At 38.3% G+C, this 18,754-nt stretch overlaps 1 protein-coding gene and 1 long non-coding RNA gene across 7 annotated transcripts in view; one reads left to right on the top strand and one right to left on the bottom strand.

Moving 5' to 3' along the window:
- Positions 1-11,427, bottom strand: part of relch (RAB11 binding and LisH domain, coiled-coil and HEAT repeat containing) — a 41,651-nt gene extending 30,224 nt beyond the window's left edge. For 4 of the 5 annotated variants that reach the window (XM_066646509.1, XM_066646515.1, XM_066646522.1 and 1 more), the window contains exons 1-2: positions 10,868-11,427; positions 3,154-3,243 (exon numbers count right to left, since the gene is read on the bottom strand). In XM_066646509.1, the coding sequence (XP_066502606.1) occupies positions 3,154-3,243; positions 10,868-11,237 (460 nt within the window). In that variant the 5' untranslated portion in view covers positions 11,238-11,427. Of the gene's footprint in view, positions 1-3,153; positions 3,244-9,507; positions 9,527-10,867 lie in introns of those variants that run through there. The other variant, XM_066646531.1, reaches the window with a different exon arrangement.
- Positions 11,428-12,897: 1,470 nt separating this feature from the next.
- LOC136702866 (uncharacterized) lies at positions 12,898-18,754 on the top strand. 2 transcript variants are annotated; one of them, XR_010803975.1, is made up of 3 exons: positions 12,898-12,931; positions 17,184-17,732; positions 17,943-18,754. It is a non-coding gene; the product is annotated as an uncharacterized lncRNA (long non-coding RNA). The 2 variants fall into 2 exon arrangements; XR_010803980.1 differs by lacking the exon at positions 12,898-12,931 and adding an exon at positions 13,039-13,122.

Raw genomic sequence — 18,754 nt, forward strand, 5'->3', positions numbered from 1 at the left:
AATACGTACATTTTATGTACATACTTAAAAGTGCCAATTTCTACAACTGGTCTAACTTTCATGGCATCTGTAGCTGGGCTGGACAAGCTTTACAGGACACTGGCAAAACTCTATTCTCCATTCACCTCAACATATAACCAGTGTTCAAAAGCTACTTCTGTATTTGTACAGAGGGATAGAATTGCTCTGGTGTAGTACTTTTGATGGGTAACTAAGCTAATGTAGTTGTTTCCAACCCACAATATATTTGACAATATAGTTTATATTGTTTACAATATAAACATGGCTCATCTTGGCTGCACAGATTTTTTCCATGCTCTGTATATCTTCTGACCACCTCACAAAAGAAAGTCAAGAGGCTGCTAGACCTTTCCATTTAAAGTTGGTGTATGAAGGTAAAACATAGCCTACACTGATATTTGGTTATTTTAAGGTGGCCAGCAGTGTTGTGCACACCATTGTTACGTGTACACTTAAGTGTATTTGCAGACTGGGAGAGGTCGGAAAACAAAGCAGTATGCAAAAGCCTGCAGCAATCTTGCCACAGCGGCTCTGTCCGAGAGAGACACAGGAAGAAAAGCATGGAGAGCAGAAGACACTGTGCATGCCTGTGCTCCGGTGATCTGCAGACTACACCCAGTGGAGTTACACAAGGGAAACCGGATTAATGTACAGACCTCCTTCAAAACAACAGTTTATTATTAGAGAGAGATCTGAAGAAAGGAGAAAAGAACAAATGAGACTGACTGAAAAAAGTCTGTAAAGAAAAAAAGACTATCAGAGAAAGAAAAAAGAAAAATTTAGATATTACTATCTGCAGATCATGAGAGCACAGGATGCAAGTTTTAAACGAATGGCAAAACTTAAAAACAAGCAAAAATCAGTGGGAGAGAAACTCATCCGGATGATTTCATCACAGAGAGGAAAAATGCTGGTGGAGACCCATCAGAAAGCCAGAAAACCCCAGGTCAGACAGCCAGGGCTACAGCCGTCACTCAGAGACTCATTTACTGCTTAGAAGTGCCCAATTAAAGGCTAATTTACAAATGATAAAATAACTCAAAAAACAGGCATCTGTCTCTGCTGCGAGGTTCACAAAATCCTCAACATGTCTAACAATAGAGACATTTTAGTATCTATTAGTATCAACGAGTATCTTTTTAACGATACCAATAGAAACAGCCTAAAATCACTTCAATGCAAATCCAAAATATGCAACTTTTATAAAAACCTTCAGAACACTGCTTTTGATATGTCATGCAGCAACAATTGCAAATCAGAAATATTTTAACCTGAATCAAACATCATTAATGCAATTAAGCTCCGCCCACAAATGCCCTAATCCCTAGCTACTGTTGTTAGGTTGGACAAGCATTAGAGAACATCAGCAACAATCCCATTTGACCCAGTGACAAACCGTCAACTGATGTTTATTTTTTACACATGAAGTCTGTTCAAATGGATTACAGTTGTTTCTGTTGTATCACTGAGCTAAAGTTTTTTTTTGTTTTTTTTTCAGTGTTAATTAGTTACAAGTTTTTTGCCAGTGCTTTTAAAACTTCTCCAGTTTGGTAACAGTTGCTGGTAAATGACACATTTGTGGGCAGAGCTTGGATCTTTCATTAACCCAATAAACATAAATCTGTGCTGTGTTCATAACTTTAATCCCAACATGATCATGCTCTTATGAGTTACACCCCATATTTCTGGCCAGAATATGAAATGGTAAGGATAATTGCAGCAAGCAAAAAGAAGATCTAATAATCGCTTTCAGTTCCCGCATGCCACACTGGGCTGGTTTTAGGCCTCAATCTGATCCTATTAGATCTACAGCAAGAATGTGCTAAAATATTCGGTTAAGACTGGTCTCTGTTCTGCAAGAGGTGCTGAAGAGAGGTGCTGATTTTCTCAGAAATCAAAACCGTGGCAAAACAAGTCTTGGCTCCAACAGAATGTTTTTCTGACTTGACTGTAAACATGAGATTTTTAAAAAAGGTTTGCTAGGCTACATTTTTTTTGCTCTTTAAACTTTGCACAAAGAGCAGTAATTTGCAGCAAAGTGCAGTAAATCGTTTCTACTCATATCATTAATATGTTAAAGAAAAAACTAAACAGTCTAATCTTGATTACACTGCAAATGTGATTGTGAAATGCAAGAGTTTTGTTTTTTTTTTTGGAATGAAATAGCTTTACACTGTAATCCAAGCTTCATCCTGGGCTTGATCTGTTCTGATCTTTAAAGAATGCACTCATTTAGCCGGCCTGATGAATGTGCTCGGTGAAGCAAACTGCTGATGGCCTCATCATCATGCAGAACTACAGAAATCACGTGGATGCAACAATGACCAGCTCCTGTCTTCTCTGTCTGTAATGTGTCTCAGCTGACCACCAGCAGGTTTTAGAGCTCTCACTGAACACAGCAGTGGATTCATAAAAAGATATTTGTTGTTGATGCTAAAGCAACAGTAAAACCCATAGGCACCACTTTAACGTGGTCCAAATCAGGCCAATATCGATGGTCATACAACATTTGAGAATCATTCAACAGTGTTAAAGAAACACACTTGTGTACTACAGAGGCTATTAAATAGAGTTATTTGGCTTTTGTTTCCAATTCTAATTCTACCTTTCATCAAATTCTACATTATAAGAAGGTTTTTCTTTGTCTATAAACTTGAGAAAACTAAGATTATCTGACTCCTGAGGCTTTTGTGAAACTCCTGTGGAACTGGGAGGTGTTAAGACATGTTAAAAGTATGCAATAATACATTTTTTCATTTTGGCCAAAGTGTCCCTGTTAAATTCATACTGCAGCTTCAGCTCTGAGCTTTGAATTAGAGATGAATTTGTTGCTTAAACTGACAGTTATAGAGTCTTATTTTTAAGGAAAAGTGAAGCAAAAATGTAATGCTTGTGCATTTTGAAACAAAGATTTTTGCCATAAAATGTAGAACATATGTCTTTAAAACTACCAATCACAAGGGTTTCATAAATTCTCGATTCACTAACTATCACTAGGACGCGGCCACATCACAAAACTGAACCTCGGTGTAGACAATGGTTTCCAGTTGACGGCCAGAGAGTGACCTGGCGTTGCTGTTTCAGACCTAACTCCCTCATCCATCTGCTCACTGTCCCAGAGGTTATGCTCACCTGCCACTCGTTCGTCTGACTCTCGGTTCCCATCATCTGAGTATCGCGTGAAGTCCAGAGAGTCCAGTGTGCTAATACTGCCAGCCCGGTCTGGAAAAACAGAAAATATATCCCCAACTTATATTATTTTCTAGTTTACAACATATTATCCAGCATATGTGAAGGTTTGGGCACCTCTGTAAATAATACAACATAAAATATGATTTATTTGACAAAGTCTAGTGCACTCAGTCTTTCATGAAACAGACAGTAAGAGGTTCTTCTGCTTGCAGCGCAGCTCCTTTCTCCAGACATTTACATTTACTGATTATGACTCTGGAGTTCTCTTTTGGTTTCATCAGTCCACGGGACTTGTTTCCGAAACACATCTGGCTAGTCAAGATGTTCTCTATCATATTTCAAACATTTGGTTTTGTGAAGAGGGTGCAAGTAAGGTTTCCTTCTTATGACTCTTCCACAAAGGTTATGTTTGCGCAAGCAACACTGCACCCAGGAATGGCGCACTACAAGTCTTACTCAGCTAAACCTTCCTGCAGGTTTTTGGTATTTCTATGGGGGTTTGGATATGTCTCTCTTACAGAAGCAGTTCTCTCCAAGAGTTTTCCTTGTCTTCCAAACCGTACCTTCACTTCCACAGTTTCCATTGACAGCAGTTTCTTACCATTCTCAACCACAACCTAAAATGGAATATCTACCTACTACAATTTTCAGATCTTTAGACTGTTGTTTAGAGGAACTCATGGTTACAGAGTGCATAAACTGGATTCAGCAGATAGGTCCTAGTCACAGGTTGCTAAGAGCAGTAAAGGCTTACACATCCTAAATCTCACACGATGGGCTGAACCTGTTGCCATGGCAATGCCTTAGTCAGTCATGTGACTCCAGACCACCACATACCCGGAAATGATAACATGTAACCAGGCTTCTCTCGGCCAGGCTCCTTTTTTGTTGTTGCCATAGCAACATGAATGAACTGATGCAAACCAAATGCGACCTAAAAATGTCTTTGTTTATCTCTCTCTCTCTCTCTCTCTCTCTCTCTCTCTCTCTCTCTCTCTCTCTCTCTCTCGGAAAAGCAGACCTCACTGTCGCGTGTGAAGAGGGAGTCTAATTGTGAAAGTGACGAGTGGATGTAAATGATTATCTCAGCAGAGCGCTGATAAGAGAGAGGGCCGTGCACTTGCCCTTTAGGTGTGAGTAAGGCAAACTCTGGGTGTGACTGGAATAGCAATCTCTCTCCTGTCAGAAAGCAGCACGGAGCAATCTTCAATTCTGTGGAATGCAGAGCTGGTCAACACAAAAATGGCAAAAGATTTCTGCTGTAATTTTGAGTGTGACTTACAGTTCACAGATTCTGTAAATCCATTTACAGCAATGAAGGAAAACACTAAGAACAGATTTCCATCAAGTAGGCCACAGCAGACATGACAGAACAGTGCTAAATAAGTAGCTTGTGTAGATTGCGCTGTTACTGATTCACCCTGTGATTATTTTGACCATTAGAAGCCAACATTTTTAAGAAAAGCTCATAAAAATAAGCAATAAACACTACAAAAAAAGGCTAGCCTGAAAAATAATCCTTTCACTACTTTGTTGTTATCATGTCAAATCAATAACTCATTAGCATCACTCATTTTTATATATCATTAAAACATATTCACACTCTACAGGAATCAACCCTTTTAAATTTGAGGTTTTATGTTGTAGTCTTTGTAAAAACAAGCAGATCCATATTTAAAACAAAGTATATTTAATTAAAGGGTGTGAATAAGCCCTGTAAATCTCTAAACAAAATAAAAGTTCATCCACAGGGGTCCTGTGGTGATATTTAATAAGTCCCTGAACATGAAAATTAATCCTGCTCTTGTAACAGGGTTTTACTGTTGACAGAGAGATAACAGCCCACTGCAATATCAGCTAATCTTCCTGCTTCATTTGAATTTTACATCCAAAAATAGTAATTCAGCATCTCATTCGCACATCTATTTTTAGCTAAATAAACACACAAGAAAATATAAAAACACCAACTCAGCACTTGTAGAAACTGGTCTCTGCTTTAAAATGCTGAGTATGTAACATAGTGTCATGACATAATGTCCCTAGCTTAACCCCTGTCCCAGAACAGTTTTCTTAAGTTTCAAGCTGGCAGATATACAATTAATGCCAGAAATATGCTGGAATAGTCTTCTGGGTTCTTTTGACAGAAGGAGAATAATGCGAAATCATATTAAAGTCAAAACAAGTCTATTCCCAAGGCAAAATCAGTAAGCTGTGAACACATTATCTGACATGTCCTGTCTTAATCTGGCTTCTGGGAATTCAGCGTAGCAATTTTACTGTAACTGTCCTGTAACACGTCAAGCCTCTGAAGAAGAAAATAAAAGACTCATTTTAACCTCCCTTTACAATATATAGAACCATTTTGTGACAACTGGAACAGTGATGCACCGATCTAGAAGCTGGGGCTGATGCAGATATATATTTTTCCATGCACATATAAATACAAGGGTTGCAATTGTAAAAAGTTGCAGTACATCTAATAAATGTCAATATATCAACAGAGCATAACCTAAACATTCCGTCTCTCTGGAGTACAAAAAATATATATCCTGTATATCTATATTTACTATATACCCCTCTATCCAACGCTTGGCATTGTCCATAGACTTTTGGATATCATCACCCACCCCTGACCACGCCACCCGCACTAATCAACCACATTTAGAATAAAAGAAACAAAGTCTTGACTAATGTAACACTAGAGACTAAAAAAACTAAATGCAAATCTTTTGGTTCCACAGGTGGAGCTCAGCCTAGATTCAGACTCACAATCCACCTTCAGAAGAAATCTGTACCTGACTGTCTGCTCTACACAGAACAGTGTGATTCAAATTAAAACATATGAGAGAGATGGGGGGGGGGTCGGAGGCAGAAGGGGATGTGAGAGAGAGAGAGAGAGAGAGAGAGAGAGAGAGAGAGAGAGAGAGAGAGAGAGAGAGAGAGAAAGAGAGAGGGGGGGGGGGTCGGAGGCAGAAGGGGAGGTGAGAGAGAGAGAGAAAGAGAGAGAGAGAGAGAGAGAGAGAGAGAGAGAATGCTCCTGATGATGACCAGACAGCTGCTGCTCACACATGATCCAATTAGTTTGTGCATTATGCAGCAAATGGCACGTTCAGATGAGTTCAGCATCAGATCCTCAGCTCCTTCCAAAAATACTGCAGCTTTCACATGACTCTCACTGTCTCCAACACCTCCAACATCTTTCACAGCTCACGATTCTGCAGGAGAATCTCCCCGAGGAATAGAGAGTGTCAAGAATTTAAAAATGGCTCTTCTGAAGGTGGAGACTGAATACACAGAGTATAGAAATGATTACTAGTTGATTGAAACAATATTTACCTCAAGTATGCACTTGAATTCACAGGTATTACTACATGAATCGACTATAACACACAGTTAAATAAACCTTAATAGTATCAAGATACTGCCAGTAGTACAACATCAGTATAGCTATAGTAACTTTAATCAAATATTTAACGACAGGAACACAGGAAAGCTAATGAAACATTTGTAGAACTTAATTTTTTTGTTTGTCAAAACAAAAAGTGAAATTAAATTAAGTTTAAAATAAAATGTAAAGATCTCGTGAGCTGATATTTGTAAATTAAAGGCAAAAAACAATGAATAATGCCTTAAAAATATATTGATTATTTGGTGGTAAACAATGACTAACTTCTCCTTTAAGATCTCATAATGCACAAAGTGGTTTTCTAAAGAACTGAAAGTGAATTTTCTGAGATCAGAGAAGAGAGTCAGGCTGTGTTTGAGACAGAGTTTACGGGTTTGAGGCACCATTTATGGCCTTTTAAGAGGGCGTTTGAGGCAGCATTTGAGGCAGCGTTTCCTACTGCATGCTGCTGTAAAGATGTGACACAATAGACGAGTGGCTGAGCCATCTGCTCAGTTTCGGCATCCTGCCAGCCTCTGGGAAACTGGACCTGCATCGCTAAGAAAAAATAAATAAAGCAAACAACCCCCGCCATCCTCGGTACCTGCTCGGAGCACAAAGAGCCAATGAGGGCAATTATAACAGACAGACCAGCCACCAGGGCTTTTCTGCCTGTAAAATGGCCAGTGTTCATTACCACTTACAACCAGGAGGCTAATTACGGGCTATGGCTGAGAACACAGCGAGTAGCGGGGCGAGTCTCATTTGCATTAGATCTTCCTCTCCCGAGGGACGATGATGTCATTAGAACCCATAAAAGCCAGGACGCTGATGACGTCACATCCAAGTTGTGGCTCAGCAGATTTAATAATGAGAGGAAAAGATCACTTGAGAGTTTGTTACGTAAAACTCAAGGGATGATAGTATTAGTGGTGCACAGATTTAGAAAGCCTTATGCTCTTCTGTCCACAATCCCTTCCTATTTTTATTATCATTATTATTATTAAACTTCAATATTAATTGACTGCATGCTACAGAAGCTGAAGAAAGAGGCTAAGGTGAAGTTTCTTCCTGTAAAGCGCCCTCTATAAACAAGGTTAACTAAGATATAAAACTTAAATTTAAAACGCTTTCATTATTTTTATGCTGAAATCACTATTTGCAAGAGTACAACTATCAAATTGCCCTGTGAAGGACTGGCACCCCCTCCAGGGTGTATTCCCGCCTTGTGCCCAATGATTCCAGGAAGGCTCTGGACTCACCGCGACCCTGAACTGGATAAGCGTTTACAGATAATGAATGAATGAATGAATGAACTATCAAATTGCTAAAACTGAAATGTTATTCATTCTACATCGACCACAATGCTGTCTTGACAAGATTTAAGCTTGAAAATGTAGCCAACTATGTAACATACAGCTTCTGAAAAGCCTGTAGAGGCTTTTGAGGACTCAAAGCAACCAAGCACAAACCCCACTCCCACCTCCACTGTCCTAAAAAAAATACCAGGAAAAACCCTCCACCAAAACAGGTGTGAACTTTGATTTATAATTTAATTTTAAATTTATTTTATTCTAAATAAATTACAATTCAAAATAATCCCCAAATCATTCAGCCCAGGGTGAGATTATTTAGATACAACACACACACAAACCTCCAACACAGAACAGAAAACACAAATCACACAAATTCTTCACCATCCTCCCATGAATGATCAGTGTCATTTCATTATAACACAGAAAGACAGCTAACAGAGGAAGACTGGTTAGTAGAGAGATCACTATTCACTCAAATCTCATCAGGCTGCTGTATTACAGCTGTCACTAAATCCGCTAAGTACCAAACAACATTTCTCTTTTTCCAAACCCTTCTGTAAAAAAATACAGGAGGCACAGAAGTGGACTTTTATCAGCACTTCAACCTCATGCACAACCTTTGCACTGCAAACTGTAGTAGGAAGAGAAAATAATACGAAACCTCATGCTGTGAAAGGTAAACACTGAGAGGCAGACAAGGACACACTCTCAGGAACACAGTAAGGCCTGGTCCACCACAGGGAACTGGTTTTATTTGATCATTTATTGGAATTAAATAACAATTAATATCATTCAAAAATACACTATTACAACTCAAAATTTTAGTATGAATTCCTAATTTACATTTCTGCCTGATCCAAACCTTCGGTCTATTGCTCTTAATTTGGATTTAGTAGTTGGCCGATACAATGAGGTGTTATTACTATTGTGATAAAACTACAACATACAACTCTTTTAAAGTATCGTTTCTGCTAGTGACAGTTTTTACTCAGAGACATCCTGTGCAGTTATACTCATTTATTTTTGTGAACCACTTGAATTTACTGCTCTTTTCATTATATAGATTGTACTTTACATAATGTTTTTCTTCAAAAATAAATAAATAAATAAAATAAATGTAAAAAAGCACAGCATTCTTATTACTTTAGCCTTTTTGAAATTTAAATCTGCTGTTTTGCTATTGGTTTCTTTCACAGTTTGTATGTAAACCCTAAAATACACAATGTAATTGCGGAAGTGCCTTCAGGTATGGCAATGCTGTATTTTTGCCTCATCATTCAATTTAATTTGGATCTCCAGTTCTACAGAACTATCGACTTGTAATTAAAGCAAGTGACATAATGCAGCATACTGACAGTCCATGATGATGCACATGTATGCAAAATAAGCTGCTAAACAAAATAAATTGTATTTGATATTTAAATAAATGATAAAACAAAGCCAGTTCTCAGTAGAGGGTTAGTGTTTGGGAACCCACTATAAATAGACAAAGCCTTTTGTCATTAATGAATAAAAGTGAAATACATGACAGTCCAAAATGAAAGCCCCTGATTGGTTTCCCTTCACACTCTTGCACTGCACACGTTTACATACCCATCACAAGAACAGCCTCGGTTAGTCTTCTCTTTTTATCCTGCACCTGGACAGCTGGGATCCACAACGATGGTCAGAAAGTGCCGCAAATACCACACAATTGTACACACAACAATTCTCACAACAAAACGAACATGGCCTATATATGCAGTGTAGGGAAAAGGAAAATGTGTATGTCAGTCAGACCTGTTGCTTTATTGTATTATGCATGAGGCATTTCCCCTATTTATTAACAATGATGAATTACAGCAAGCCTTGCATATTTGGTTTAATGTTATTATTTTGTTGAACAAAGCCATAATAACCATCAATTAAATGAACCCTTAATATTTACATATGCTCCTCTTCTTTAAACAAAAGGTAATCCTGACGGAAAGCTCTGAAGGTGTGCATAGTAATGGTGGCCAACAGGGGGCTATGTATCGAACAAGCAAGTTCTTATATTTGGATGAGTTACGTTAATCGTTAAAAGCACACTCGTGTTTGGTAGGTTGTATATTCTCCACAAGGAGGTGCTATTTCTATTCAGGAGCTTTGCATCACTGTGCAGCATTCAGAACAAAACTAACAGTACTAAATTGTAATCCTCTATTATATATATATTTTTGTTATCTAGAACATCAAGGTTGGGAGTGCTGCTTTCAAGCCTCTTTTCCATCTTTTATCACTCCTTTAGGTTCTTTTTCATACATCAGCATTGCTTTTTTTCCTCTTGATTTCCTTCGCTTTCTTCCTTCTATAAATGTTATCACTTTGCCACCATTTAAAGAGCTGAGGATTTCCAATTTGAAACTGCAGCATTTCAAAGACAGTATTTAAAACACTGACTCAGACAGACAGTGATTATCGTGTCACAAAGCTGAGGAAACAATCCCATCAACTGCATATTCCAAAAAAAGCTGTGTATTGAATGAAGGTGTAGTTATATCTAAGCCATTTTAAGACTTGGAAATAACTTATATATCTGTAATTCAGAGATAGAAGTTTTAATCAATTACTTTTATGTATAGGAGCTTTATTTTCTATCCTTTTCACCTAGATGTCGTTTCACATTTATCTTTTAATCATCTCATTTATTTCACTCACTCCACCTCGGTTTTTCCTTCTTGTTTCTAGTTTCTCGTTCCACCTTAAATCGAAGCGCCCGGCATGTAGAGTTATCAGCTACCAATATTTAAGGTGGAACTGATAATTAGAGCTTTAATTAGAGCTGTCAAGTGTTTTTTTTTTTTAAGAAAAAGGACAACAACTTCAACCCCGGGCCACCAGAATGTGCGTAAACTGCTGCTGGCATTTAAGGTGGAAGGGAGAATTCGTCAGTAAAAGGTTGCTTTCATTGTAGGCAGGTTGATGTACTTACTCAAGGCTCCCCCGGGTCCCAGTCCAGGTTCTTTTCCTGCTGGAGGAGTGCCGCTTTGACGCTCGAAGTTACCAGGGTTGGAGAAATAGTCTCTGAGCCTGGGGAGCTCCCTTCCAGCCTCCAGTAACTCGGTGTGGAGCTCCAGGGCGGTGAGGATGTACTGGTCCCGGAGAAGCTGCGCCGCTATCACGTCTATAGACACCCGGCCGCTGTGGAGCAGTAACGCGGCCGGCTCCGGCTCCGTCTGGGGGGAAAAGAGGCCCGGGCTACGGCCTGACGGCGCCTCATCCCCAGGGCTCCGCTGCGGTTCTTCTGGTGCTTCCTCCTCCGAGTCGCTAACGTTAAATGGGTTCACGCTCCCCGAAGCCATTCCCTCTTGTTTTTGCCTTTTTTCTCCTTTACCTGTTTGGTATGGGTTTAACGCTGATATCGGTTTCTAATAAATTACACCATAAAAAAGGTTGCTTGCGATTTCTTATTCAGGGCCGAATGTCATTTCAGCAGCAGCTCGTCTGTCTCTGCGCCGCCGGACGTGAGCCAAGCCTCGGCTCTGGCCTAATCCTTCAACTCACTCCCTACGCCCTACTCCCTACGCCCTACTCACTATGCCCTACCTAGAAACATGTCTATAGGGACTTGTAGCCGACTGCTGTGGTTGTTATTTTCGATACTGACCCCTGTTGTTTGCACAAAAAAAGACATTTAAAATATTAAAATTGGAAAATCAAATAATTAATTTCATTATTAAATTAAATTAAATTAAATTAATTTAACTTTATAAAAATCAATTCTGAACTGATTTGTTGTACATGAAAGACCGATGAAATTATCAAATTATGTAAAAAATAAAAGACACAAGAAGTACTGTTATACAAAGAATGAATGAGCATTTCCTCTGCTATAAAATGTCCATAATTGACTTTATGGGTAACAAACATGAAAACTGTGAATGTCCAAGTGAGAATATAGTAGCATGCCCAACTGAGCTTCACAGGTATTTTTTTTTTTTTGTAAGCCAGCTGTGTAGACTTGGTAAACAGCTGAAATGTTCCATGTCTCTTCCCTGAGAGGGGATTGGGCCAGAGATAAAGACGTTTTTGCCACAGTTTTAAAAAACCTTCCTTCAGGAGCTCTGATTTTTCATCTTTTCATTATATTGTTACAGCCTATGTGGGCCTACTGCAGATGATTAAATGTTTATGGAGAAAGCTTGGAAGCTTTTGTATAAAGTCATTTACCTTGGAACCTGAGGAGTAGGTCATTGCAAAGTCTCTGTTGAGATATCTGATGGTAGTGACCCCAGTGTTAAGCGTGGTTTGTAGATAGTATTTACATTTATAACGATATTACTGCCATGCATGAAGGCTTATGCAAGGCTTATTATTTTTGGCCAAACCTGACCAATCCTTGGGTGGCACAGTGGTGCTGCAAGCAGCTTGTCTGTCTCTTGAGCTGGACCTAAGTTCAAGCCCCACTTATAGTGACCATCTTTGAGGAGTTTGGTGTGTTCTCTCTGTGTTTGCATGGGTTTCATTTTGTGTTGCAAACTCACGTTGGTTGGTGTATTGCCTACCCAATAGTGTGAGTGAATATGTGTCGCCCTGCAAAGGATTGGCACCCCCAAGGTGGGCCATCTTCTGGGCTCCAAACCCAACACAAACCTGGACTGGATAAGTGGTTACAGACAGTGAATTAATGACCAATCCTGCTTTAAAAGTGAGGACAGTTAAGCCCATCATACTGAATAAATGTAGAAATTTCCAGTATATATGTGGATATAAACTGTATTTTAAATTATTGAACATGTTATTTCTCTCTCACACACACACACACACACACACACACACACACACACACACACACACATATATAATATATAGCTTGATATTACGCTTAAATTACATCACGTTTTTGGAGCACACCTAACTTATCCTAGTGCACTACATAGGGAGTTAGGAGCTATTTGGTATACGATCTGAGCCAGCTGAACTGTAGAGGGCGCTACTGCAACATTTTAAAAGAAGACAAAGAAGAAGCTTTGCGTTGAAAACAGAGAAAAGAAAGGTAAGGGAGACCGCATTTTGGATAAATCTGTGCTCTGGAGATTATTTATGGCAGGAGTACATAACTTAATTAGTGATTAGTGCGGTGCAGCATTGTGTCAAATAGCGTGTTTATGCCATTAGACCCCAGACAGGACCGGTGGGATGTTGTGTTTGTATCTTCTGAGTCTGGTAACAAAACAACATAGCAATGTAAGTCGACTCCGGTAAAGTTGGTTTCATATTCGCATATTCAGATTTCTTTCTTCAATAGCTCTCAAACGGTGCATGCAAATGACTTAATACTTGCAAAGTATTGTTTTTGGGATCCAAGACAAGCAACTACAACCCAGTTTATGTCAGAAATGTTTGCCATTTAAAAAACACGAAATATATTGTTTTCTATGGGCTGCCGCCATCTCCGCGAGAGCTAAGGGACCGTTTACAAACTACACTACACAGTAAAAACGAAGGTGACGAACCTCACACATGATGTATGCTACATCTCCTACCTTGATAAATTTAACCATTGCTGGCCCGTGGTGATACATTTTTCATTACAAATTTCAATAGATTTTGAACCTTTGATGATATTGTTTTTAAACAAATTGTATTTGATCAAGTGCCACCCACATGACGTACTACACCTCTTATTTTGGTAAATTTAACCATTGCTGGCCCGTGGTGATACATTTTTCATTATAAATTTCAATAGCTTTTGAACCTTTGATGATATGGTTTCAAAACAAATTTTATTTGATCAGGTGCCACCCACATGATGTACTACACCTGTTATTTTGGTAAATTTAACCCTTACTGACCCGTGGCGATACATTTTTCAGTATAAATTTCAATAGCTTTTGAACCTTTGATGATATCTTTTCAAAACAAGTTGTATTTGATCAAGTGCCACCCACATGACGTACTACACCTCTTATTTTGGTAAATTTAACCATTGCTGGCCCGTGGTGATACATTTTTCATTATAAATTTCAATAGCTTTTGAACCTTTGATGATATGGTTTCAAAACAAATTTTATTTGATCAGGTGCCACCCACATGACATACTACACCTGTTATTTTGGTCAATTTAACAATTAATGGCACATGATGATGCATTTCAATGAGAATACATTTCAATAGCTTTTGAATGTTTATTGAAATTGCTCAGAAAGAACATGTAGCTGTTTGAATGAAGTAATGGTGGGGTAGGCAATAATTTGAGCAGCTTTTTTAACAGGTTTTAAAATATGTCTGTTTCTGGGAATGTCTGCTCCAGCTTTCTTCAAATGTATCCTGTGGATACACCAACATTTTGCATACACCTACTGTATGTACACCTCTGGCAAAAGTTATGTCTCTCATGAGTCAGACAACTTAATTTTTACATTGAAAGTAATTTTTTTGGATTATAACTATTGCTGTTGTTTTGTGTGTATATACTTACATTCTGCAAAATATTGACAGTTGGTCAATAAAAATATTTTAAAACCTGTTAAAAAAGCTGCTCAAATTATTGCCTACCCCACCATTACTTCATTCAAACAGCTACATGTTCTTTCTGAGCAATTTCAATAAACATTCAAAAGCTATTGAAATGTATTCTCAAAAATGCATCATCATGTGCCATTAATTGTTAAATTGACCAAAATAACAGGTGTAGTATGTCATGTGGGTGGCACCTGATCAAATAAAATTTGTTTTGAAACCATATCATCAAAGGTTCAAAAGCTATTGAAATTTATAATGAAAAATGTATCACCACGGGCCAGCAATGGTTAAATTTACCAAAATAAGAGGTGTAGTACGTCATGTGGGTGGCACTTGATCAAATACAACTTGTTTTGAAAAGATATCATCAAAGGTTCAAAAGCTATTGAAATTTATTTTCAAAAACCCATCACCACGGGCCAGAAATAGTTAAATTTGGCAAAATAAGAGGTGTAGTATGTCATGTGGGTGGCACCTGATCAAATACAACTTGTTTTGAAACCATATCATCAAAGGTTCAAAAGCTATTGAAATTTATACTGAAAAATGTATCGCCACGGGTCAGTAAGGGTTAAATTTACCAAAATAACAGGTGTAGTACATCATGTGGGTGGCACTTGATCAAATAAAACTTGTTTTGAAACCATATCATCAAAGGTTCAAAAGCTATTGAAATTTGTAATGAAAAATGTATCACCACGGGCCAGTAAGGGTTAAATTTACCAAAATAACAGGTGTAGTACGTCATGTGGGTGGCACTTGATCAAATACAATTTGTTTAAAAACAATATCATCAAAGGTTCAAAATCTATTGAAATTTGTAATGAAAAATGTATCACCACGGGCCAGTAAAGGTTAAATTTATCAAGGTAGGAGATGTAGCATACATCATGTGTGAGGTTCGTCACCTTCGTTTTTACTGTGTAGTGTAGTTTGTAAACGGTCCCTTAGCTCTCGCGGAGATGGCGGCAGCCCATAGAAAACAATATATTTCGTGTTTTTTAAATGGCAAACATTTCTGACATAAACTGGGTTGTAGTTGCTTGTCTTGCATCCCAAAAACAATACTTTGCAAGTATTAAGTCATTTGCATGCACCGTTTGAGAGCTATTGAAGAAAGAAATCTGAATATGCGAATATGAAACCAACTTTACCGGAGTTGTAAGTCGTAAGTATTTAGGATTCAGAGCACAATGTGTTCATTGCACAGTTCTGTACTGGACAGGTACTGCATGATATGGATATAAATTAAAATCTCTATTGTTTACAATTTTACTTGATTTTTTATTACTTGTAAACGCCAGAATTTGCTGAAGTATGTAAAGCTCTGCATAGAAACGTGAATGAAGTGCATTCTTATTGACAATTATGACACACTGCATGTAATTAGCTGTAGAACATTGCACTTTTTTATTTTATATTCCAGTCATCACCTTAACCCCTAAAGTTTTACAGTTTCTCATCAAAATAGCATGTTTTCAATAATTAAATCCCTTAACATGTTAAAAGCAGTTTAGATGTCCTTGTACAGCTTTGCCATAATTCAGGAACACAGCCCGAATGGGGCACCAGTTCTTCACAGGGCGACACACACTCACACATTCACTCACACCTAACGTGTGTTTTTGGATTGTGGGAGAAAACCCATGCAAACACAGAGAGAACACACCACACTCCTCACAGACAGTCACCCAGGGTGGGACTTGCCTCTAGGTCCCTGGAGCTGCATATATTTTAGTTTTGATCTGATGATGAGTTTTGTCCCATGTGTTCCATAGCTCTCCCAAAGCCTGAAATGCAAACTGACAAGTTTGGAAACCTGGAATTCACAGCTTGTTTGTTTCAGCAAAACTACATTTTTTTTTTATTTCCCTTTGACTTCATATTATTGTTTTCCTAAAATTGTCTCTCTCCACAAGTGTATTAATGGGTCCAGAGTTATAGGATATATTTCCGAGGCTACATAGAAATGGTTGTATGGTTTGATTGTGTATGATTTTTTTATGACCAGTAATAATTACAAATGTGTGATAATTACTATACATTTGACTGTTTAGTGCCAAGTACATGAAGACCACCACCCCCTATTCTGACCACTTCTGGTTCCCCTGTGTGGGAGGACCATACAGTTTTTGTTATTATATAATATTAATTTTTTTATTCGGTTAATGTTGCTGGTGATGGTTTTATGATTACAATACTGATAGGAACAATACCCTACATTATGTATTAATTATGTGAATTCAGTCACAACGCATTTTTATGTATTAATATTACAAAATGTGTGTTTTAGCAATTTTCCCACTGGAAAAACACATCTGGAACCATTGTAGTTTGGACTACAATGGTTCAAACCAAAATGTTACAAAATGCTCTACAAGGTATTCCTATTTAGGGAAATGGCCATATGTAAAACGTTGGATTAACGATGCTATTGTTACGATTGATACGATTTTTATTTCAATGCTAGCCACAGCAGATTGATTCTTCAGGTTTGTGCAAAGTCTGTCCATCTGCATCCATGTTTTTTAAGACTTTGGAACACCAGTTTCAAATCAGAAATTCTCAGCTGTGTTGGTTTTCACTGTAGGGGTCTTTAAATTCTGCACTGCAAATCTTTTACCAAAAGTGTTGCTAATATACATAGATGTTCTTTTCATTTTTTGAAAATGTGGCTCAAGTTAAATTGGCATTTTATCTTGTTAAAATAAAGGATTTGGATGTCTATAGATGAGAACATGCTACACATCTTTTATTTTAATCTGTTTCCTTTATTCATTAAGGTTAGATCCAGTGGGGCAAGAGGTAACCGATACACTACAGAGCCAAATATACGTGGACAACCCTTGAAATTAACTAGACCATTTCAGCCCCATCCACTACAAACAGGTGGATAGAATCAAACCTTATCCATTAGACAGTACAATGGTTCGTGCTGAAGAGCTCAGTGACTTTCAGCGTGGCACTATCATAGGATGCCACATTTCCAAGAAGTCAGTTTGTGAAATTTCTACCATTCTAGACATGCCCCGGTCAACTGTAAGTGATGTAATTTTGAAGTGGAAACATCTAGGAGCAACAACAGCTCTACCCCGAAGTGGCAAAGCACACAAACCTTCAGAGCGAGACCTCAAAGTGCTGGAGCGCTTAGAGAGTGAAAATCAATTGTCTCCAGTTGCAACTCTGCCCACAGAGCTCCAGAACGCTTCTGGAAGCAACATCAGCCCAAGAGCTGTTCGTCGAGAGCTTCATTCGTTGGGTCCCTGTGGTCAAGCAGCAAAGCCTAAGGCCACTAGGCGCAATGCCAAGCCTGTTGTAAAAAATAAGGAAAGGTGAGATGCTCAAATCTGCTTTTCTTTGATACACGTTCGACGTGCATTTTGTTACATCTGTAAGTCTTTATATTCAGGTACAATGATTCTGCGTTAATTTTTCCAGTTTGTCTCACCTGGGGCCTGTCTCACAAATCATAACTATACATAAACATAGCTTGTTTTGTCGCTTATATTTTACAAATAGTAAACTGAAAACCTTTTTCTAAGGAACTCCGGTGGTGTTGAAGAGGATCATGGACAAACCGACCCCTCAACCTCATCTGAGCTGGTTGAGACCCCAGAACAAGGGAATTCCTCCCCAAACAACAACAACAGTGGACCCCAAAGCTGAAGGCCTCCATCACATCCTGCAAGAAACGAAAAGTGAATTCAATGTCACATGTAAGCCCAGATGATAGGAGATATATGTACTTTATACTGTCTATAGATATTTTTCATATAAGCTCATTCTGACAGTGGAAGTAAGTTTAGTGCCCAGTTTTTGAGTCTTGTTTCTTCTCTCATAATATTATTATACATGGACCCAGATATTTATACACTTCATGGAGACATTTCCCATATTCTATAGATGTCATTGGGGCCCTGAGACAACAAAGTAAAGGATTAAAGGGGATGTCTACGATAGTGGGGAAACGCTGTTCTCTTGTTTGTTTACATTCAGAAGCACCATGTTTATTTAAGGTGGAACTGTGTGTTTGAGGGGGAAAGTGTCTGTTTGTATTTGGCTGAAGTTTAACTTGTCTAAGAATTTATTCACTGTTTGAATTACAACAGGAACTCATTTTTGTATTTGAGTTCAGTTATTTGCAAGATTAGGTCTGTAATTACGTTCATGTATTTAGTGATCTCTTGAATTCAGTTGCTTCCATCTACAGCAAAAATAAGTCATTATTACCCACCTATGGAACAAGAACAGAGCAAGATTATACCCCCACCCCCCATGGAGCAGGATTAGAGCATATTCTCCTCATCTCAGTTCATACTTTTCAATCCTCCGAAATGCCACATTTTTTAATTTT

This window comes from Hoplias malabaricus, chromosome 1, assembly GCF_029633855.1.
Source record: "Hoplias malabaricus isolate fHopMal1 chromosome 1, fHopMal1.hap1, whole genome shotgun sequence".
Lineage (NCBI taxonomy): Eukaryota > Metazoa > Chordata > Actinopteri > Characiformes > Erythrinidae > Hoplias > Hoplias malabaricus.